Here is a 24806-nt window from a genome sequence, read left to right as displayed (position 1 = left end):
CAGACCCAGGAACAGGACCGCGAACTCCACTTTCAGGTGTTCAGGGCCCTCGCTCCGCCCCGGCCCACCAGGCCCCGCCCCCACCGGGCCCCGCCCCGCTCCGGTCTGTTGGCTTCTCCCGTCCTCCGCCTGTCTGTGACGAGCCCGGCGGCGGGGGAGGATCTATTGCGCACGCCCAGGGCGCCGGGCCTGGAGCGGGAGACTGGCAGCAGAGGCGCGTCGGAGACCATGAAGCGCGCTGTTCGGCGGGCTCCTTTCCGGAAACGGAAGCTCGGGGGGCGGGCCAAGAAGGTCCGGGAGCTCCAGGCGGTTAATTCTTTTTATCGTGTGGCGTGTCTTCGGTCGGTCTGGGCTTTTCTGAGGCTTCGAGAGATGGTCAGGTCCGCATCTCGACCGGGCCAGGTGAGGGCTGCGGATCCGAGGAGTCCATCGTGGGGGTGGAGAGGAACTGAGGGGGTTTTCGGGCAGGGGAACTTGCAAAACTCTGCTTGGAAAAAAAAAAAAAAGACAAGCAGGGACAAGGGTTTGGGAGCGCACTGACTCTTCCATCTAACCCATCCGCTGCGTCCGTGGTTGTGTATTCTGTATAAATTGTCAGTAGCCCTCTAGATCGCTGGCTGTGGTGTCAGGCCCGAGTTCGAGTCTCAGCCTTCGCCTCCGGGTCGTGACTTAACCTCTCCTAGCTTCAATACATCGTTTTTGTAGTCACAGTTACCCGCAAATTCAGATTCCAATTCTGCCTCTAATGCAGTGACGGTAGGCAAAGTACTTTTTGCTTCTCTGAGCCTGTTATCCTTAGCTATAAAATAGGCATAAATAGGTATAAAATTCTGTCCCAGAGAATTGGGGAGATTAACTGAGAGAACCTGTAAAAACATGTCACATAGTTGGCATAGACGTGTGCATAAACAAAATTCAATTCCCTTAAAAACACTTTGCTACCATCTTAATACTAATAACAACAGCTAACATTTAGATATCATTTATTATGTGGCAGGTACTACTCTAAGTGCTTTCATGTATGACATATACTATCTCATTTAATATTCTCAGTAGTCTTACGGGGTAGATACTATTATCCCTATTTTATTTTTTAACTTAATTTTTTTCTGTCTCCACTTCTTGAATCAAAATGTTATCCCTATTTTATACATGAGGAAATTGAAGGTGGAGAGTTCGAATTAACTTCCTAACAGTTACACAGCTGGTTACCTGTGGAAACAGGACTCATACTCACATATCTGGTGCCAGAGTGCATTCTTCTTTTAAACATTACAGTATACTTAGTTGATGTATGACTAAACAAGACACCTTTCTGAACTTTAGGTTCCCACCTCACAGAAATAATGACAACTCACAGGACGTAGATTAAGTGGAAATGAAAGGCCTTAGTACACTCTAAATCATTCTACAAAGGTATCAGTATCTTGTACTTGTTGGTAGGAGAAATGACTACTAAGAAACGCTTATATTCTCAAATAGCAAAATTAAAAGTTAATACCAAGTGTAAGTAAATGTGAAATAAACTGAATCTATCCTGTGTTGTGATTTGGGACACTCCTTTTGGAGAGCAGTTTTGCAGTTTGTACCAAGGGTCATTAAACTTCCAATAACATTTCACCAAATAATTATGCTTTTAATTCTAAATATGAAAAAACTATTTTTAGTATATAGAAAGGTTTATTCCAGGTTTTTTAATTTTGAAAAATATGAAGGAAACCGAGAGCATATTACTTCTACCAAAGGGAGGGAATATTATACAACCATTAAAATTTTGAATGTTAATAAGGAAAAAGATTAAAAATACACAAGATTCAAAATTGCAAGTATCTAGCTAGTTACTATGACTAAGAAAAAAAGGCATATGAAAAAAGATTGGAAGCCCCAATAGCAAAGAGCACATCTAGGGCCTAGATCTTAGTTTCTAAGTACCATTGTCTGCCAAAAGAAACATGGCTTCTTGGAGAAATTACCAATGCCAAGGCTAAGGCAGGGGAATTATAAAATGAGCCTGGATACATCAAACTAAAAAGCTTCTGCACAGCAAAGGGAATGATTAACAGAATGAAAAGGCAACCTACAGAATGGAAGAAAACACATTTGCAACCCATATATCTGATATAGAGTTAATATCTAATATGTATGTAAGGAACTCCTACAACTCAAAAGTAGAAAAATAAGTAACCCAGTTAAAAAATAAGCAAAGGATTCGAACAGATTTCTGCAGAGAAGACATATAGATGGCCAACAGGTATATGAAAAGATGATCAACACTAATCAGGGAAATGCAAATTAAAACCCACAATGAGATATCACCTAACACTTGTTAGGATGACTTAATAAAAAACCAAAAGTATTGGCAAGGATTTGGAGAAATTGGAATTGGAACCCTTGTATGCCATCAGTAGGACTGTAAAATGATGTAGCCACTATGGAAAACAAGCGGTCCTACTTCTGGATATTTATCCAAAAATACTGGAATCAGGATATCAAAGAGATATTTGCACTCTCATCTTCATTGCAGCATTATTGATGATAGCTAATATGTGGAAGCAATCTAAATGTCTATCTACAGATGCATGAACAAAATATGGTATTATGCCAACTAATAAATATAGAAGGAATGTAGAAAATCACCATCTGAGAAACAGTTGATTCAGGCAAGAATCATCAATGGATGCTAAAACTGCTGGGTGAAAGTTTGATAATTAGGATATCTACGTAGTCTAAAATATCTCCCCACAAAATGCTTAATAATTATAAATATAAAAGTAGTAACCTTAACCACGAAAAACCTCGTGGACACCATCTTAAATAATCAAAAGTTTATATCACCAGTAATGGGACAAACTGATAGTCATATGTCTACTCATTGTATTGAGGAGACAATATGTCTTTTGTGGATTCCTGCCAAAAATGCATAATCTGAGTCTAATCATGAGGAAACATCAGACAAATCTAAATATCCAGAAGGACATTCTACATAATAACTGCTCTGTGCTCTTTAAATATGTCAAATTTATCAGAGAATCAATGACAACCAGAGGAACTGTTGTGGATTCAAGGAGACTAAAGAACTATGACAATTTAATGCAACATGATCCTGGATTGAACGTGTACCAAAGTTTTTTTTTTTTTTTTTTCCCTGTAAAGGACAGTATTGGGATTATTGGCAATATGTGAATAAAGTCTGTACATTAGATCATAATACTATATCATTGTTAATTTCCTGGTTTTGATAATTATGCTGTAGTTAGAGAATGGCCTTGTTCTTAGGAAATATTTAGGAATAAGGGAGTATTATGTCTGCAGTTTACTCTGATATGATTCTGACAAAAAATAATGCTATGTATGTATATTGAGAGAGAACGGGGCAAATACAAAATGTCAAGAGTTGTGGAATCTGGATGAAACCTACATAGGACTTCTTTGCACTATTATTTCAAAAGAAAAAATATAAATCAATTGGAAGGAAATGTTCTAATATGATAGTTACTGTTTCAGGGTGCTTTTATTATGGGTAATTATCCTTACCAGATTTTCTATATATAATATAGCCTCATGTATATTTTTTAGAGACATACCATATATAATCTTACAATTATGCCAGACATTTATCTCAGTATACTTTTAATTTTGAAAGATAATTGTGGTAATTGTTTTTGGACTTGATCTGGGATATAGTAGCACCATGACTTGGATTTTTATTATGATTCCAGCTGGGTCACCAACGTAGACAGACCAAAGGGAAAGACCCTGAAAGTGTGGTGCAGAGACCAGGGGAGCTACATTACACAAGTCTCATTTCCTACAGTGTTGGTTCTCACTGCTGACTTCATGACCTTTCATCATATTCCAGGTTATCTCAAGGAAAAATATAACTCTTATCAACCTAGTTTTTAAAAATATATTCTGAGTAGCATTCTTAGAAGGATAGAGTACATATTTAAGCAAATAATAAAATATTATATAACTTCAGAAAGTTTGATAGGTACTGTTCAAAGCCATCTTGGGATGAAATAAATAAACGTAAAAAATTGCAAATGAAACTGCCAACAGTTACTACATCTGAATGGTGGAATGAGGGGAGAATTAGGTACTTTAACTCATGTCTGTTTAAAATTACATTTTGGAGCAGGAGCAGCTTCCTACTCTCTACCTGGATTGCTTCCAGGATGTCATTCACCATCAAGTTCAACGTGATCAACAGTCCTTGGCAACACTTCCTGATAGCATTCTAGCAACACTTTTCTGTGTTCCATTGTACAATTTTCTCCAGCAGAACACATGCCATATCATATCTGTATGTTCTCCCGTATCTTCCTCTATATGACAAGTTGCCTGGGGACAGGGGCCAAGTCACAGACCTTTCTACCCCTAGGACCAGGCATAGGTTAAGTCTGTACACTGAACTGAGTAAATGATCATAAATAAAAAAGTAAAACTAAAAAATAAAAATTATATTTTTATTTTGTTTATTTTTTAGTAAAGCTAAAAAATAAAATTATATTTTGAATAGAGATTATAAAGTTATTAGGATATAAAAAAGTATACCATGGAAAGTTTCCCTTCTTGCTCTATCTCCGAGATACTCAGTTTCTCTCCCCACAGGCAACCACAATGAACTGTTTCTTACATAACTCTCAAGATATTGGATACGTGTAAAAGCAAATGCATATTTTTTCCTTTTGTCCCACACAAAAGGTAGCCCACTTATGTTACTTTCAAAGCAAAAAAAATTTCTTAAAAATAATATTGCTGCATGAATTTAAAAAGAAAGATTGAAAGAATGAGATGTATATAAAGAATTTTCAGGTGCTGCTCTCGTCAGGCATTCTAAAAAAGGTAGATAAATGGAACCAGAGTTAAGAACTCTATCCTATATTTTGAATTAACTTGTATGTTTCAAAGAATTTGGGAATGTAGAACATGTTTATGGATTGATATAGTATGGACTTATTGCAGTAGGTACTTCTGATTTAAAATAATAACTCAATTTCCTTTTAGCTTAAATAGACTTAAGGAGTAAATATATGTTACTTGCTTGAGTTTATTGTACAAGAGTTATTGTACAAGAGTTAAATTATAATTTTGGATGTTTAGGTTATATCACATTTATTAAAAAATGAATAACATGGTACATACATATAATAGAATATTATTCAGCCTTAAAAAGGAAGAAAAATTTTGACACATGCTATAGCATGGATGAAGCTTGAAGATGTTATACTAAGTGAAATCAGCCAGTCAAAGAAGACAAATATTATATTATTCTACTTATATGAGGGTCCTAGAGTAGTCAGATTCATAGAAGGTAGAATGATGGTTGCCAGGGGTGGAGGGGGAAGAGGGTATGGGAAGTTATTGTTTGTTAGGTAAAGTTTCAGTTTGGACAGATGAAAAAAAAGAAAAAAATGACATTTCAGGTTTTGTCAGGATAGCATATTGAAAATATAAAAGAAAAATATTTATATATCTAGTATAATATATATTATGTCATAGGTGTTATCTTCAGGAGGGCAAGCTGGACCTACTAAATTAACAAGTGGAAAGAAAGGGTAAGTAAGAAGTTTACAACTTCAGGAAATTTCAATAAACTTTTCATGTCTTTGGACTGGACTATCTTTTGTCTACCCCAGAAAACTAGATGGGCCTCTACCTTTCACAAAATCTAGGGAGTAAGTTTTCATATCTGCCCACGTTAATCATTTTAGTGTTTAACAGTCTTTATAATGTCCTTATAAGTCCATCTCATAGTTGGTGGAACAATCTTTCCTGTCTAACCTTTGCTGGAAAGAAAATGACTACTTACTAATATATTTTGGGAAAAATATATTTGTATTATTTGTAAGAATATTAATGAGCTTCTTTTCTAGGACCCATTTAAGAAAAATACCACGTTTTAATGCACATTCTGGCTATTCCGTCCATTCTGATTCAGAGAGTCAGGTAAGATTAAACTGAATAGATATAACACAGACTTTTTACCTTCAGGTAAAAGCTAAGAAGTAGGAGTAAAAAGCAAAGGTAAAGTATTAGTTGCTCTAAGCAAGTATAAAGTCTTGCTTGAAAATGTTTTCTACTAATAATAAATTGCTTGTAAATAAAGAAATTTTAAAACTATGTAATATGGTTTTTTCTTACAATAAAATGTTGAATATAAATGTATTCTAAATGACTTTCTCCTTACAGGCTGAAACCGTACAGGGGCTCGATGGTTGTGCTTCTTTGCTACGGGACATTTTGAGAAATGAAGATTCAGGTTTTTCAAAAAAAATACTTCCTTGCTAATCTCCTTTTGTTAATTAAGTCGTTTCTTCAATGTTGATGAATTTTTGTTTTAATTATTAATAGGTTCAGAAACAGCATATTCAGAAGATAGATCTAATGCTAGACCTTTAGAAGGCAAAAGATATGGATCTAAAAAGAAAGGACCTGAAAAACATACCATTCCTTTGGGAGTCCGGAAGGAAATGAGTAAGCATTTTTTTCTCTTACTTATTTAAAGATAATCCTTAATTGTGGGGATTTTAATAAATTATCAGTGTTATGCAGTTGTCTTTCATTTTAACAATTGGTATTGGTTATTTAGGTTTATATGTGCTTATGCTTTTCTTTCTCTCTTCAGCTTCTAATTACTGAGTACTCACTTTGCTTACTGTCACTTTCCCAAGAAGGAAAGTAAAAAAAGAGACTATGTCTGGGTTTTCTAGGAGAAAAGAGTCAAACTCAGAATGACATTTGAGAGTTATATAGAGTTATCTTTGTTTCCTTGGCCACTTGTTTTCATAGACAATCACAAATTGGTTGCATGTGAAGTGTATACTTATAGCTATTGCTTTAAAATTATATGTATATGCCTTAAGTTGACCAAGAGCTGAACTTGTTGAATGGTATAGTTAGGATACATAGTACATCAGAAGGTAAAATTTCAGGTTGGATAGATAAAGAAAGAGAGCCTGCCACTGACTGACGGTGAATGTAGCCAAGGGTATTTTATACCCTCACAGTTAACTTTGCTGATTTACTTAAGTGTAATAATTTAGCGATAAGTTCAGAACAAGCAAGTTTTGATTATGTTGTCCCTTAGAGGCCTATAGAACACGATAGCCCAAAATGGAGATGAAAAAGTCCACAATGGAAATTCAGATGGACAAGAATTAGTCTAATTATTAATAGTTCCACAGTTAAGGTCGGCCAGAAATATCAGCACTGTAGTATGTCCTTAGATGCAGTTTGAGCAAGTGGAAGAGTCTAGAATATCATCTAAGGCAGTATCCCTGAATATTAAGAGATCAGGGTCCAGGCAAACAGGCTGAGAAAGTGAGGGTAGAGCATTCATAGGATAGAGGTTGATGTTCCACATGGTCCTGAGTTAGAGAACTAAGGCAGCGGAAACAGTTTATTTCAGTCCTTCCTAACCCATCTTGGAGGCCAGTCACATTTGCCTTCATATAATCTTCACCAGCATTGTTCAAGATGGTAGCCATTAGCCACATGTGGCTATTGACCATTTGAAATATGACTAGTGGAACCAAGGAGTTGAATTTTTAATGTTATTTAATTTAAGATCATTTAAATTTAAATTTGAAAACTTATGTGATCCAGTTATTATAAAACTTATAAGTATATTTAGAATAACTTAGGTATGTGAATCTACTTTTTCATCTAAATTCTATTAAATTTAAATATAGAACAAATATTTCTGATGAAAATTTAGTGTCCAGATTGAGATGTGCTTTGTGTAAAATACACAACCTGGATTTAGAAGATTTAATACAAAAAATAAAATATCTCACTTCCTTATCTTACACATTGAAATGTTAATATTTTGGATATATTGATTTAAATAAAACATTGTGAAAAGTAATTTTACCTATTATTTTTACTTTTTAATATGGCTATTGGAAATTTAAGTTATATATATGATTTGCATTATATTTCTATTGGACAACATTGGTCTAAATTGGGTCAGCACACTACAGCCCGTTTTATAAGTAATGTTTAGTTATTTTATTTTGTAAATAAAGTTTAAATTTATTAATGTTTTCTTTGGCTGCTTTTGTGCTGCAGTGGCAGAGTTGAGTAGTTGTGGCAGAGATCATCTGGCCCACTAAGCCTAAAATATTTACTTTCTAGCCTTTTAATCTTAAAAGTATGCTAAACTCCGGTCTTAACTCTTAAAGCAGAGGCCTATTTATTAGGGCCCAATGGAGAAAGAAAGGAGTGGTAGCACCTATTTCTCCAGTCTCCTACTTTTTGCCTCAAGGCAGGTTATTTCTTATCCAGAGCACCCAACCCTTCCTCAAGGAACTCCCATTTGGGATGTAAGTGGCCGACCGTGGGTGTCATGGTAGCAACTTGCTGGATCCTGACTTAATTGCTTCTGTCAGATTTTGAACAAGAAACAGATGGTACACTCAAATTGAGGTAATTGGAGGAAAGTTTATTTACAAGGGGACTCATTACAAAGGTATGGGTAGGTAATAGGAAAACCAAAAGGGGTGGTGCCCAGTGCTAGCAGCAGTAACAGAGCTGTTATCATCTAGGCCTTAAGGGATTAGGAGAGGGAGAGGTTACTGGATTCAGGAAGAGATGTTGTTTATAGAGTAGGCTGCCTTGAGAAGAGCAGTGAGGTTCATTGTAGCCCAAGGTGGCCATATAGAGAAGGAGCAAGAATAAATACATACTCTGACTTCATGCTTCTTCCTTTCCTTGAAATGCCAAGATTCCCATTGGGTTAAACCCAGATGAAGCCCTACTGATGTATATAAGTTCTGGGATTTGATTCTTACAAGCTAATAAGTTAGTCCTACTGTGTCATGGATGCTGGAAGAAGCCACAAGGCTACTGGGTCAGACAAAGGACTTTATTTCTCACAGTGCAGCAAGCAGCATGTATGTCAGCATATTTGCATTGGTTCTCCCTCACCCCCAATTCATGTTGGGGTGATGTGATGGACCCACATGGATGCCACGCATGCTGTAGGTTTAGGTTGCAGCTGAGGAACACTGAGCTTGGGTAATCTGTCACTTTAATAGTAAGCAGTAAGCAAGCCTATACTTGTCCCAGAGGGAAATATTACCTTATCCCTCACAACAAGTACAACCCTGAGAAATAGCCCAGGCAAAGAACTTAGGTCAAAGCCTTGCTTTCTTGGTATGCACAGGAGGACACATAGGAGCAGGAGAGACAGTCTTTTAACAATATAATCCATATAGATTAGCATCGAAGGGATAGCAGGGTAGAGACCAGTAGAGGATCGATTTGGAGTGGCAGATGAAAGACTCTGGCATTCAGGGTCCCCAGCATTAAATTCTTATTTGTATTAGAGCCAGATCATCAATTCTGGCCTGCGATCAGGGCACAATATTCTTATTGTTCTTTCCCCCATATTTTCATTATCAGAGGGAAGGACCTACTTCCATGAGACAATCTTTTTTAGAGTTGCAATATTAGAAGTTAGTTTTCATTTATTTATTTACTTGTAACTTTAACTCATTGGAAGAGAAGGATCCTTCTCTTTGATTCAACTACTCTTTAAGAAAAATTTACCAAATTGTAGCACTATCTAGAAACATCTTTTGTTTATGCGTGTGTGTGTGTGTGTGTGTGTGTGTGTATGTTTATGTGATTGGTCACTGTTAACTAATACAAAGTTTTGCTGTGTTATCACAATGCTCAATAATACACAAAAACCATGGTCATCACTTGCTGTCTTTTCCATCTCTCCCCAAGTGAGGTAATCAGAACTTTAAGGAATCTTTTACAGCATGTTAACTAGTATTATTTATTTTTAACATACATTGTCTTGCTATTTTGTGTTAACTGTCTTCTGGGGCATGCCTCCTTATGTACTTTCTGTCTGGGACCTACCTGATCATTGAATGTCTATGGAGTCAAGTAAACTTCCTTTGGTGCGTTTTGGGAGTAAGAAGGCAGGCGGATCCAGAAATGTATTGTGCTTACTTGGGAGTGCTTCTGACATTAAAAAATAATTTAAAAAAAAAAATAAGCAACTTTTTACATTTGATAAGTCTGTTGAATGCTTTCATGATTCTCCTTTCAGTAACATATACATATATTGCTGCCTTCCTCTTGGGGAAATAAACTACCATAGGCAGAATCCTTTGAGCATTGCTTGCCTGCATCAAAGCCGGGTGTTCTTCATATGTATTTCCATTTATGATAGGCATCCAGTGGATCTTATCTGCATTGGATGTTTGTTCTATATTTGGGTGGCAGGAATAACTTAACCTGTCAGACAATGCTTGTCTGTCCACGCAACAGCCAGTGCTTGTACAGCAGCTAGAATTCAAGGACTAAAAAATTTTCATGGACTGAATAAATGAATGCGTTCTTTTCATGAATTCTAGTTATGAACTGACAAAAATTAAATATATTGGCATCCTGATTTGTTAGGTAAAATTTTCATGTGAGGTGCTTTGGTGTAATTAACAAGAGCAAGAAAATATACTTCATTTGTATTTGTGTAGTAACAGACTCATTTTGTTGTTATTTTGTTTTATTTTAAAATTGTGTAGTAGCAACATAACTATAATCTTTCCTGTATATCGATTTATGGTTTCTAGCTTGTCTTGGGTCGTTTGCTTCAAGACTTTATACATTAGCTACAAATATTCAACATTATCAGCAATTTTGTATGGACTGAGTTTATAAAGGAGCAAAATAAGCTTTAATTCTAAAGATTTGATTTTTTAAGAAATATGGAGTTTATTAATTTATGTTGAATGATGACATCTGCTGGTAGGGGCATAATATTGTAGCTCAGCTTTATCAGAGACTCTGAAAACCACCCCTTGACAAGAAGGTAAATGAGAGCCGATGCCTGCAACCGACCCTTGAGTGTGAAATCTGAAGAATTCCTCAAACCAGACAATTCTTACCTTAAGGGACCAAAGGAAATTCAAGAGCAGAAGAGAGACCTAGGAATCAAGAGGAAAGGTCAAGTGATATACTAGACAGTCACGGACTATGATCTCATCCTCCATAATTTTAGATTTCAAAGTTCAGATATTTTGGAGGGTAGTTCTGCAGTTGATTTATTATAAAATTGTATTTCCAACAAGAAATAATACTTGTTTTACAGAAATTTATTAACCAGTTTTGTTTTAGCTCATCTGTTCAGATAGTGAAGGTAACTACTATCATTGATATTGCTTTAGTTTAATCACTTCAGAGGGAACATGTTCAGAGGTGTATTATTGATGTCAGCGAGATTTATGAATATGATATATTTACTTATCTAAAGTGCTTGCAGCTATTTGGTGATATAATTACTGAATTTTTACTGTGTATTAGATGTTGATCTAAGGACTTTACAAGTGTCATCCCATTTACTTCTCAAAATAATCTTATAAAGTGGGTGTTTTTTTTTTTTTTTGAGACAGAGTCTTGCTCTGTTGCCTGGGCTAGAGTGCCATGGCGTCAGCCTAGCTCACAGCTAGCTCAAACTCCTGGGCTCAAGTAATCCTCCTGCCTCAGCCTCCCAAGCGGCTGGGACTACAGGCGAATGCCACCAGGCCTGGCTAATTTTTTCTATTTTTAGTAAAGATGGGGGTCTCACTCTTGCTCAGGCTGGTCTTGAACTCCTGACCTCAAGCGATCCTCCTGCCTCAGCCTCCCAGAGTGCTAGGATTACAGGTGTGAGCCACCGCACCTGGCCAAGTGGGCATTATTATCACCATTTTTCTGAAGAGGAAGAGGAGGTCAAGAGAGCTTAGGTAATTTTCCGAAGGTTACTCAGCTAATAAATGTTAAAGCTTTTATTTAGGTCTGGAAAGTATATTCATAGGACTAGATCATCTCAAAAGGAAGCATACTCCAAGTCAAAGTGGAACCCTCTGATATCTCCAACCATTTTCATAGTCAAATATTGTCTTTTTCTTTAAATTTTTTTTCTGTTTTCACTGATTGTAGTATTTAATCTGCCTTTAACTTTGTGTTTGCTTTTACATGTAGTTTTATGCTTTTAGCAATGTTTTTCTTTTCAGTAAGGTATATATTATCTATTTACATATTTGAGGGATTCTATACTTTTTAAAATTTATTTTTTTCCAGTTTTGTAAAAAATTTAAGGAATAATTTTAAAGTACACAAAATCTCAATAAATTTTTACATTTGTATACACTCATGTAGTTATCAACTAGATTAAGATATAGAACATTTTCAGCACCCTACAATGTTCCCTCCCTGTCAGTATCCTCACCACCACCTCTGCCCTCATCCCTGGGTAACCACTTTCCTGACTTCTATTTCCATTTGATAGTTTTGCCTGTTTTTGAACTTCATTACATACAATAGAACACTATATCCTCTTGTGTCTGACATCTTTCGCTAAATCTTTGTTAAATTCATCCAAGTAGTTGCATATATTAGTACTTTGTTCTTTTTCATTGCTGTATAGTATTCTGGCATATAAGTATTAACACAGTTTATCTTTTTATACTATTCATGGCTATTTGGTGTTTTCAGTTATTGACTACTGCTGATAAAGCTGTTTTGAACGTTCTTGTACATGTATCTTAGTAGCCATAGCACCTATTTCTGTTACGCATATGTTTGTGAGTGGAATTGTTGTGTCATAGAATATATGTATGTTTAACTTTGATGGGTACTGCCAAGGCCTATATATTTGTCTAAATTTATTTTGTACCCTAATAACCTATGATCTATCAGAACACTCTCATTTCTGTTAATAGTATTAAAAAAAAATTTGGGAAGGGTATCTTATTAGGGAAATGTTAATAAAATTTAGATGTTTATACCAATCTAAAGGGTAGTGCAATGTAGAAAACTTTTCTTTTTTCATTTATTACTTTATTAATACCAAGTTTCTACTTTGTACATAGACTAATACCAGGCTCTATAAGAGAGAATAATAAAGTATAACATAATAATAAAGTATAGCCCTGCCTAAAGAAGCTTATACTTTAGTCAGAGGCACAAGAGAATGAAAGATAAGCAACATAGGGCAGTATGTCAGTGGTATATGATTTGTTTAAACAAATGTGCTTTGGAATGGCAAAGAGTAGTCACTGGACTGGAATGATTGGATTGGAAAAGGCTCCATGGAAGAGGGAAGCTCAGATGAGCCTTGCTTGACTGGGTAGAATTGAATTGGAAGGAATGGTTCATCATGAGCAATGTTAAAGAAAGGTGAGAAAAGCTTGTTGAGTATCTAAATTGGCCTGGCTGGAATGAAAAATTTGAGTTGGGGGTGATGGGAAGGTGGTTGGAAAAGTAGGTTATGGTCAGGCTTTAGAAAACGTTATGCCAAGTTAAGATGGTTTTTTGACAGCCCAATGTGTAGATTTAGTCTACTTTTCATATTGATCTCATAGCTCTGATTTTTTTTCTAAACTGTCAAGGCATCAGAATTGTTACAAAGTATTCTTTCTGTGTTTCCTATTCTGTTTTCCCCTGAGAGCATGAACTTGGACAAGGGGCAAGGCAAAGGAGTTTTATCGGACTTTAGGGACAATATGATACCTTCAAGAAAGGTGTTAAAATTGAAGGGAGAGATTTAACAAATAGCATTAATGGGGATTTTAAAGAATTAGTGTAGATATTTTTGACTGGGGAAACTTACTTAATTCATTAGATACTTTTCAAAAAGAATTTGAGATCATTTTCTTTAGGGGGATAGTGATAATGGTAAAGCCCTTCTGTGAAGTATGTGATGAACTGGATTGTTTCTGAGAGTTATTTTTGTGCTTAAGATCTTGCGGTAAAAGTTTTTGAAGAATCATATTTCAAGAACTTTTGTTTCTTGTTCCACATTAGAATCTTCACATAATAAGAAACAGATACCTAATGAAGCTTCTGCTGGAAGTCAAAGAGACACATCAGACATATCACAAAATTGGTCATTGCAAGATCATTATAGAATGTATTCACCCATAATATACCAAGCCCTTTGTGAGCATGTGCAGACTCAAATGTCACTGATGAATAATTTGGCTTCAAAGAACAGCACCAGTGGAATTCCTCCTGTACCTTGCCATTCTATGTCTGGTTCTGGTTAGTAAGACTGATGTTTTTAAAAGCATGAATATAAGCTGTAATTAAATTGCTTTGTTTTTGTATAAGCAGTATGAGATGTGAATGATTTTATCTCCCTCTTACCTTTTAGAATCTCGGGCACCTCCACATTCTAATTATGGCTTATGTACCTTCACCCCAGTCTGGTCACCTCAGCGACCACCCTGCCCTCCAGTGGTTCATTCAGTGAGTATAGTTTGTATACCTCACAAGTAATTATTTGCATGTAGAAATTGCCATCTTAGGAGGGAATATTGAATTTACTGATTGTATTTTAATGCACTAGGATGTAAAAACCAATTTTTAAGTGTTTTTTTTATTAGAAAAGTTTTACCTATTATTGATGACAATAATGAAGGAGAAAGAGGGGTAGAGATGAGTAGAAAAAAAATCAACCATACCCACCACTCAAGCACAACTCCTGTTAACAGAGCGGTAGCATGCTTTCCAATTATTTAATTCTCTGGGTAGGTTTTGGTTTCTGGTTTTTATTTGTTAAGTTTGCTTTCTTTTAAAACTAAAGTTATAATTAAATTTTATATAGTTGTATATACTGCTTTTCACTTAAAATTTTATTATAAAAAATGTTTATTAATAAATACCTTCTGTGAATTTTTAATAGTGGTTAATACTGTATTTTTGAATATGCTATAGTCTGTGTAACTACTCCCGCTTGATTAGACATTTAAAAAACAGCTGGTTTTTCACTACTGTACCATTTCTGTAACTATGTGCAAAAGCTTTCTGTGTATTTGAGCTTATTTTCTTACAGTGCAGTTTCCCAAAGTGTAAATGTTTGTTTTAGTCCCAAAGTGGACTGATCTTTGATGCCTTTAAACCATATGTGGTATTTTAGTCATGGCCTTATAATGTTCCCATATTGCAGAGTAAACTAGTTAAGCTTTAAAAAACAAGAATCTTTATTTTGCTGAAAAGAAATATACTTCAGCTTACTCGCTTTTAAGCTGAAGATATTAGAAAGTCATTTTCTAATGTTTCTGATATTTCTGGTTTAAGTTTGTTATAATTATTAATACCTATAAGTGAGTGCTTATACTTCTGAAGGCTTAACTTGTTTTTTTTCTTTCTTTAGGAAGTTCAAACTGATAGTGACAACCAGTTTGCATCACAAAGTAAAACAGTTTCTGTGAACTGTGCTGATGTTCTAAGGAATTCATTTAATACCATTCCTGGAGTTCCATGTAGCCTGCCCAAAACAGACATATCACCTATTCCAACATTTCAGCACCTGGGCCTGGCTAATGGTATTCTGCCACAACAAGGAGCTTCTAAGGAAGCAGACCTACTAAAATGTTTTCAAACATACATGTCTCTGTTTCAGTCTCATGGAAAAGAAACTCATTCAAATGGTCAGACACAGCGAAGCCCCACTCGATCACAGCCAGCTTTCTTGGCCACTAATGAAGAAAAATGTGCCAGAGGACAAGTTAGAGAGACCACAAGTGAAGGAAAGGGTTTAAATGTACATGTGCAAGATGCAAGCATAGTCAAGGATGTACAGAAGGCAAAAAATGTGAACCAGACGGCTGAAAAAGTTAGAACTATAAAGTATTTGTTGGGAGAACTCAAGGCCTTGGTAGCGGAACAAGGTAGATGAATACTTTTTTATAATTTTCTGTAGGATGATGTTATACTGACTAGCAATGTCTTGTTATTTAGCCATCATTTAAATTTAGAATAATTGATACGGAGTTTGTGTTATTTTCCATAGAATGGTGCCTTGAACTAATAAGGAAATGAGTTCTGCCTGTTGTATTTTTACTTTTTAGGTTTTGATCCCTTCTTTCCTGTGGATTTGAAATGTATTAGGCAATATCAAACCGTCAGTCTTTTTTGTAAGTGTATGCTCATTGTACTTGATAATGGACCATGAAAAGATTCAACCAAGAGAATTTGTACAGATAAAATTTTAATCGTTAGAGGATCCCTAAAGATAACTAACTTCCTAGAATAGACTGATTATTTTTCCTACTTTAAAAAGATGCAGACTTCCTTTGCATCATTTCTTTAATAAGCAACTGTTATATTGTTTAACAAATCTCACTTTGAGAAGTAACTCAAAATTTTTTATGCCTTTTTAAGTTTATTTTTAGAATTTTTTTCCTTAAATCAGGAAAAATGTCTTTGAGTCAGGTTGTATTCATTTGTTTTTATTCTGTATATATATTCTAAAGTAATGGATTTTGCTTGGAATGAGTTATACATTTGTCATCTTGGAAAACACAGTAATTGATTATGGAAGCACTGATTAAATAAATAACATTTGCAGACTGACCAAAAAAAAAAATCTTAAGATGCTGTATGAATGTTGAACATCAGAGGTTTAGTGTATTAAAATTGCTGTTTTTAGACTTTCAACTTACTACCGTTCTCATAATAAAATACTTAATCATGATAACAATAATATCATTAGCTATCATTTATTGAACACTTAACATATGCCTGGCACTATGCTAAGTGTTTTATATGCATTATCTTGTTTAATCCTCACAGCAACCCTATGTGGTACTGTTACTGCTCCCATTTTAAAGATGAGGAAACTGAGGCTTGGAGAACAGTATCTCATTTAATCTTCTCAACAACCCTGTGAGGTACTGTTTTTATCTCCATTTAACCATGAAAAAACTCAGGCTTCCAAAGTTAAGTAATTTAGATGTTGGTGAAAGGATACAAAATTTCAGTTAGATACAAGGAAAAAGTTGAAGAGATCTATTGCACAACATTGTGACTATAGTTAATAACAATGTATTGTATTCTTGAAAATTGCTAAGAGAGTAGATTTTAAGTATCACCACAAAAAAAAATGATAAAGATGTAAGATAATGCATATGTTAATTAGCTCAGTTTGACCATTTCACAATGTATACATATTTCAAAACAATATACTGTGTGTGATAAATAATACAATTTTTATTTGTCAGTTTAAATAAATAAATAATTTTGAAAAGATTAACTTGTAAAAAAAAAGAGTTAAGTAATTTGACTAAGGTTATGTCCCTAGAAAGTGCTGGAGCCCAGGTCTCTGCCTTTTTTAAAGCCCATGAGCAAAACTACTCTACAGAAGATTAGTAGAAGATTGCTTGGTAATTGGGTACAGTTACTTACTGTGTGCGTGTACTTTTCATCAGGATGTAAAAATACTTGTGGAACTGAAAAAAAAAAAAAATTTTTTTTTTTGAGACAGTCTTGCTCTATTGCCCTGGCTAGAGTACTGTGGGATCATCATAGCTCACTGCAACCTTAGATCCCTGGGCTCAAGTGATCCTCTAGCTTCAGCCTTCCGAGTAGCTGGGACTACAGGCGTGTGCCACCATGCCCAGCCCCTGGATAAATTTTTGTACTTTGGAATATATTTTCAACCTCTTTTGGGTATTAGTTAATAGATAATTTTAAATACTTTCAATCCATAGAATTTTTGAATGGGAACGAGGAGACAAAAATAAAAAGACAAAAGAACTAATATTTCCCATCTATACCTGTGTCTGTTTGCCACCTTTAAAAATATCCACTCTCCACAATTAGTAACAAAAATGGTACCCCTTTTGACATCACATCAAATGAGGTGTGGCTGGTTGTGTTAAATCTACTTTAGAAAGTTAAATAATGAAACCTTATTCTAGCAGACCCTCACTCAATATTTTACCAAATTAATCACCTAAAGTAAATTTTTTGCTTATGCCAGGATCAAAGGGCATATTGTAAATGTTACCATTATAACCAATCATAGGAAACCCTATAGCAAGTGATCATAGGAGGCCACTATAATCCTTAGGTAAGTATGAACTAGGAGATGTATAAACCACATTCCTACTTGACTCTCAAACTGAACAAAATCAGTAATAATCCTATGATTTAAGATTAATTTTTACTGAACTTAATTTCTTTACACTTCTTCTGACTAAACAAATAAGCAGCAAGAAAGAGGAAAATAGAATTTGTATAATAAATTCATAAATAATTGAGTTGAATTTATTTATAGTATGTACACATGTATAAAGATTTTTTTTTTGTAAAATGTAATAATCCTGTCCAAAAATAATTTACAATACTGATTTTACTCTTTTTTCTGACTTTTATAGAGGATTCAGAAATTCAGAGGTTGGTTACAGAAGTGGAGGCATATGTATCTGTGCTTCCAGCAGTAAATGGAAACACAGATATCGAGGTTGAAATAGCACTGGCCATGCAACCATTAAGAAGTGAAAATGCTCAGTTACGAAGGTAAGAATTGCTTTTTGATTATTTTTGTCTGTATGCAAAGATGTCTTATGGCCAGAACAAAGGCGCCAAATGAGATATCTAGAACTTCATAAGGAAAATAGATTTGCTGTCTTAACTGTATTTCTACTTTTTCTTTCCTATTTTCCAAAGATTCCAGCATTCTCTAACTCTTCTATTACTTCTGTCCACTAGTACATATTTTCTTCCATCTTTTCTACCTCTGTTGTCGCTTAGTTGGTAGTATGTAGACAGGAAAATGAAGTCCCTCATTGTATTTATCAGGCTAGTCTAGGTTATGCTGTAGTAACAAACTTCTAAATCTCAGTGGCATAGCACAGCAAAAGTTTATTTCTCGCCCATGCCAAGACCAACATGGGTCATTGGAGGCACTCTGCCATCATATGCCTCAGGATCCAGGATCCCTCCATTTTACAAAGCCACTGTCTCAGTATGTGTTTTCCAGGAAAAAGAGAATGTGGATATGGCAACAGGGCATTCTTACATGTCTTGGCCCAGAAGTGATGGTCAGACTACCACATATATTGCATAGGCTAAAACAAGGTACATGGCCCTGCCTAATGGAAATGTCTGGGACATTGCTTTGGAAAACAGTTTTTCCTCTGCTCTCATACCATAACAATCAACACAGAACACTTCTGTGACCAAATGTGTGGGGATTTCTCCCCACCAGCAAGCAAGCAGTCAGTTCTATGGCAGACACCAGCTGGGTGTCCTCCAATTCAATTCCAACACTATCCATCTGGAGATAGGGTCAGACTCCACAGGTTGAAGACTCAGTCTTACAAGATTGAGCCCCACTTCCCATGCTGATAGTAGGCCCCAGGTTATTTTACCAGGGCTTCTGCCTACTGGCTATAAATTGAGGTTCTCCTGACATCCTCCTTGAGTTTGATTAATTTGTTAGAGCAGCTCACAGAACTCAAGGAAATACTTTTGTTTACCAGTTTATTACAAAGGATATTACAAAGGATACCGATGAAGAGATGCATAGGGCAAGGTATGGGATAAGGGGTATGGAGCTTCTATGCTCTCTCTAGGTGTGCCACCCTCCAGGAACCTCCACGTGTTCAGCTATCTGGAAGCTCTTTGTAACTGTCCTCTTGGGCTTTTTATGGAGACTTCATTGGATAGGCATGATTGAAGCATGGACAACTGTGTAGAAATATGATTGGACAAAAAGGGCATGATCTGATACTAATAGGCTGAGTGGGGAAACTCAGCAAGGCCTATCTGTTGAGATTCTTCTTGGCCTCTCTGTACAGCATTCCTTCTTCCAAGGAATGGGGCAGGATGACTTCTGAAATGGGAGTCTTGTGACCTATAATCAGACAAGGTAGGTGAAAGAATTTCTTGGTGGCGACCTCTGAGACGGAAAGGCAGGGGAAGATTAGAGTATAGTTTTAGTTTCTATGACCTGCCTTGAGGGAGAAAAAGGAACAGGTGAAAGGAGGACAAGAGAAGGTCAGAGAGAGCTGAGGCCTGCTTCTGAGGTTTAAAGTGCCCCGATAGTAACAAAAGACCATCTTTCACCTTTATCACTTGGAAGCTGATCTGAAGCTGCTTTGGGAATCAAGGATAAAACAGCCAAATACTTTAACAAAAAAATATGCTTATTATTTTAGTCACTTAGGAAATAATAAGGGTTATGGGAGTTAGGAGCCAGAAACCATGGATAAAAACATATATATATATCTCTCACATGAGCCATAGACATTATATAAGATAGGACCTGCAGGGACCTGCACAAATTTTCAGGAAACTGGAAAACAATTAAATAGAATACTAATCTGGAGCCTGCAAATGCATTATACCTAATGAAATTTACTTGTTTAGGATTATTTTTCTAGAGATTATTAGCCTGTAGTTACTATGATAAAAGATGGAGTTGCTAGGTTTAAATTCTAATAATATTGTCTTCAGTCATGACCTAAGGGATACCTATAACAGCATTAATTTTTCAAAACCAAAAATGAGAATAAATAATAATGGTAATGAACAGCAAATACTATTAACAATTATTCAGTGTTTGTTATGTGCTAGGCTATTATCCTTTACGTGTGTCATCTCTTCAAATTGTCACCATGGCTCTATCAAGTAGGTGTTATTATTCTCATTTACAGATGAGGAATCCAAGTCATAGAGAGTTAACATAACTTACTCAAGGTTACATGTCTATGAAGTTACAGAGTTAAGACTCAAACCCAGGCAATTTGATTTCAGAGCACAGTGGTCTTAACTACATTGTAGACTTTTACACTGTCTCCACTAGAAAGTAGAGATTTATTTATACTTCACTATTTAGGTGTATTTTGGGGAAAAAAAGGATACAGTATAAGCCATTCAAAAAAGTATATTATTTAAAGGGATGACAGTCAAATAATTGGTTTCTTAAAGAAACATACCAAAACTTAGTCTCAGAATATTGTCTCTTTTAACACTGTCACCATGGGAAAGATCAATGGTTCTTATTCATTTCTGTTCCTTAGAACATTTTAGAATTGTCTTAGTAGCTAATTATAAGCCATTCAAGAAAATGAGACTTACTGTTTTATGAGCCACCATTTATTTTTAATTTTTTAAAAAGGTATTAGTTTGATGTCTTGTCTAATTCTTCACACTTGGCACCAGAGCTTTTGACTGTCTGTCCTTAGAGGACAAAGATTATATAGCATGCTATTGCCACTGTTGTTTACTTGACCTTCTAAAAGATGAAGCTACTGAAAAATGAAGAGTTTATTAGATATGCTCCTTTTAGCAGAATGAGGTTTCCAGCAGTAGTGTAGGAATTTTGGTGCCACTTGGTAATCTTTATTGGAAAGAATTATCCATAATCTCCATTACAAATAAAAGTTGGAATGCAAAGGCTCATTCAAAGTGTTTTTCATCATTTTCAATAAAAAAAATTTTTTTTTTCTATTTAGACATTTGAGCTATGTGTTTCTTTTTAGCCAGAAAGTGATCTTTCAGGACTTTCTTGGAGGTTATTGCCATCTTGTGGCTTAAAAAAAAATTGCTAGGTGCATTGTTTCTATGGCATCTTGACATTTTGGGCTTTTGGGCTGGACAGTTTTTATGTGTCTTCTGAGACAGTTTTCCGACATTTAGCCATCCTGGTCCCCAACCACTAAATGTCTATAGTGCCTGGTTTGTTTTGACCACCGAAAGCCCTGGCACATTCCCAAATTTCCATGATGGGAGTTGAGAGGGCAGTATTACCTCCACTGAAGAGGCATTGAACTAGATAGTACCTTAATATGTATAGGGCAAGTGAAAATCATGACCATCTCCTGATTTTAGACTGAAATATGAAACCATTATGTACCCATGCAGAACCGAAAAATGAAATGGGAGTGAACTGGAGGAGTCAAGCATGGCATTCAGGTTTTTGTTCTTATAATTCAACAGATGGTAGCATAATTCTTCCAGGTGGGAGCTAATAGAGGAAGAATAGATTTGTTTCTCTGTTTGTTTATTTCATTTTATTTTTTGAGTAAGGAGAGCTGCCAGTTAAGATTTAAATGTGCTGAATGTATAATTTTATTTTAGGTCATCTGGAGATATATAGGATAGAAGTCTGGAGCACAGGAACATGATCCAGGATAGAAATGTAGACTTGGGAGTTTTCACTGAACGTGTTTTTATGGAACTTTTACTATAGATCTGGCACTTTGTAGGCACTGGAGACAATGATGATTAAAAGCAGGTGATTTGTTGTTAGCATATAAGTGGTCAATTCACCAACAAGGTGTAGAGTGTGAATGTAGTGAAAAGTGAATTGCTGGAGAATAACAGCTTCTTTTTTTTTTTTTTTTTTTTTTTGAGACAGAGTCTCACTCTGTTGCCCAGGCTAGAGTGAGTGCCGTGGCGTTAGCCTAGCTCACAGCAACCTCAAACTCCTGAGCTCAAGCGATCCTCCTGTCTCAGCCTCCCGAGTAGCTGGGACTACAGGCATGCACCACCATGCCCGGCTAATTTTTTCTATATATATTTTTAGCTGTCCAAATAATTTCTTTCTATATTTAGTAGAGATGGGGTCTCACTCTTGCTTAGGCTGGTCTCGAACTCCTGAGCTCAAACGATCCGCCCACCTCGGCCTCCCAGAGTGCTAGGATTATAGGCGTGAGCCACCGCGCCCGGCCGAGAATAACAGCTTCTTAAGGAAAGAACAGAGAAAGAGGAGCCTGTGAAAGAAACCAGAGAAAGAGCAACAAGAGAAGTAACAGGAAAACTAGGAGAGTGACATTACAGAAGCCCATGGGAAGAAAAAATATATAGGAGAGACTTTTGCATAACATTCAAAATAAACTGAGAATGGGAACAAAGATAGGTCAAGAATAACCATCACAAGACAAATCACCCAAAGAAAATCCAGGAAAACTTGAAACAGTGTTCCATAGAAATTAGAGGTAATAGGATCTCTCAGAGGGAGAAAGAGAGAGATTGAGAGAAAGTACTTAAAGAAGAAAAACAGTAAAAGGAGAAGAAAAGTGAGTTAGGTGAACTCAGAAAAATAAAGGAAAAAAACAAAAAATGCTATAAAAATGAAAGCCCTGTTAGAAACAAACTAAAAATAATTAACAACAAAGAACCGTGAAGTCATGGATATTACAGTCCACTAGAACTTATATAATACAAAGGCTGAACTGTTTTGTTTTGTTGGTTTTGGGTTTTTCCCCTCAAGTTTTTCATTTTAATTGCCACTAGATTTGTAGTTCATTGTCTCCTGTCAGACTTAGGTTATTTTTCTTCCTAGACCCTTTTAAAAATTTTTATTTATTTTCATTGTGGTAAAATATATGTAGCATTCATCTTTCTAATCATTTTTAAGTGTATATTTCATTGGCAATAAATACATTCACAGTGCAGTCATCACTATCTATTCCCAAAACTTTTTCATCTTTAACATAAACTCTGTACGTATTAAACACTAACTCCCCCTTTTCTCGTCCATAAGTCCCTGGTAAGTTCTATTTTTTTTTTTTTTTCTCTGTCTCTAAACTCGAAAAGCCTGAATTTTTGTCTCTTTAGTTTGCCACTATATTTCCAGTGCTTGAGAATTGTGCCTAACAGTCTAACAAATATTTATTAAATTGACTGACTGTATGGTAGATAAGCTGTAGGAAATCACACAAAGGAAAATCGAAAAAGAATGATCTAAAAATTATTTTAGGAAAGTGCCTCTAATAAGGTCAAATATTCTTACTAATGTTTAGCAACTTACAGCAACTGCCACAAGAGTTAGAGCAGTAAGGGCAATGCTGGTGGTAACAGGGCAATGTAGCAGATGCTTCATGTTCATCTTTTCATATAATTCTCACAACCAAGGTAGATTCTGTTCTTCCACTTTACAGTTAAAGAAATGGGTTAGGTGGTAACTCAGGTTCCATCGCGTTTGAGTAGCTGAACTAGAAGCTTTACATGTGTAACTTTTTGGCAGTGTGACTTCTGGAAAGTCACTTATCTCTTGAGATTTGGTGTCCTGGTGTAATAGTAAAAAATATTTACACAGATAGACCAGTTTGGGGTCACAGTAGAGCTGTTAAGAATATAAGCTCTTCATAGTATTTCATTGCATTGTACCCAGAGAAAGTTCCCAAAATTTGGCACAAAGTGTGTTTTTGGTATATGTAACATAATGAGGGTGTAAAAAGGGACTTACTATGAAAGTATTGGAGATGATAGAGAAAGATCTCATTTTCCAGAACCTTTAAATAAAGGTATTTAATATTTTAAAAAATTATTATAAAGAAGATGATATATGTGGAAAAGATACAAAATTGATATTCCTGAAAAACAGAACAGATGGATTAAAGACAATATTAAAAGACAATAAATAAAGGGGAAATTTTCTAATCTAAAGCTCTATGTCAGCAGATGAATGGGACATACAAGATCCCAGAAAAATTGCAGAATGATCAATACCAAGACATATGCTGGTAAAGTTACTACACCTTAAGGATGAGAAAAATAAGGCTTTGGAGCCACTCAAAAGAAATAGAAAATCATTATGAGAAAAATACTAGGCTGGCCTCAGCCTTTTCACAGTAATTGCCATTGCCAGAGGATCGTAGAAGATCATTTACAGAGTTATAAGGGAAAGAGAGTATGCCCCAAGTATCTCTAATATGGTCCAGCTGTCCTTTTAGTGTAAAGGCAACAGTCATTTTCTCAGTGTACATGAACTTATGAAATATAGCATGCTTGGACTCCTGTAAGGACAAAACAGAAAACTCTTGAGTGGCAAAATCCAGTCAACCAAAAGATGAACTCAAATGAAGGAAAAGATTAGACATGAATATTGAATTTATACATAGAACTAAGACAACTGTGGAAATTATGGTTGTATTGTACTCTTAACAATATGAATTCCAAACTCCAGATTTTTTATATTCTATTTAATTAATTTAGGTTATTTAGGAATAATATTTCTTGAAGTAAAGAAATATTTGCCTAAAGTTTATCAGTTCTGGTTTTACTTG

General features: G+C 35.5%; 1 protein-coding gene across 1 annotated transcript in view; it reads left to right on the top strand.

Moving 5' to 3' along the window:
* Nucleotides 1–228: 228 nt before the first annotated feature.
* CCDC14 (coiled-coil domain containing 14) overlaps nucleotides 229–24806 on the top strand; it is a 40187-nt gene continuing 15609 nt past the window's right edge. Inside the window, exons 1-8 of the mRNA XM_069472711.1 lie at nucleotides 229–402; nucleotides 5503–5558; nucleotides 5877–5949; nucleotides 6193–6262; nucleotides 13807–14043; nucleotides 14156–14250; nucleotides 15158–15674; nucleotides 18165–18306. Of these exons, the coding sequence (XP_069328812.1) occupies nucleotides 229–402; nucleotides 5503–5558; nucleotides 5877–5949; nucleotides 6193–6262; nucleotides 13807–14043; nucleotides 14156–14250; nucleotides 15158–15674; nucleotides 18165–18306 (1364 nt within the window). The remainder of the gene's footprint in view (nucleotides 403–5502; nucleotides 5559–5876; nucleotides 5950–6192; nucleotides 6263–13806; nucleotides 14044–14155; nucleotides 14251–15157; nucleotides 15675–18164; nucleotides 18307–24806) is intronic.

This window comes from Eulemur rufifrons, chromosome 7 (assembly GCF_041146395.1).
Source record: "Eulemur rufifrons isolate Redbay chromosome 7, OSU_ERuf_1, whole genome shotgun sequence".
NCBI lineage: Eukaryota > Metazoa > Chordata > Mammalia > Primates > Lemuridae > Eulemur > Eulemur rufifrons.
Note: the sequence above shows the minus strand (reverse complement) of the source record. Positions and strands in the feature narration are given on the sequence as shown.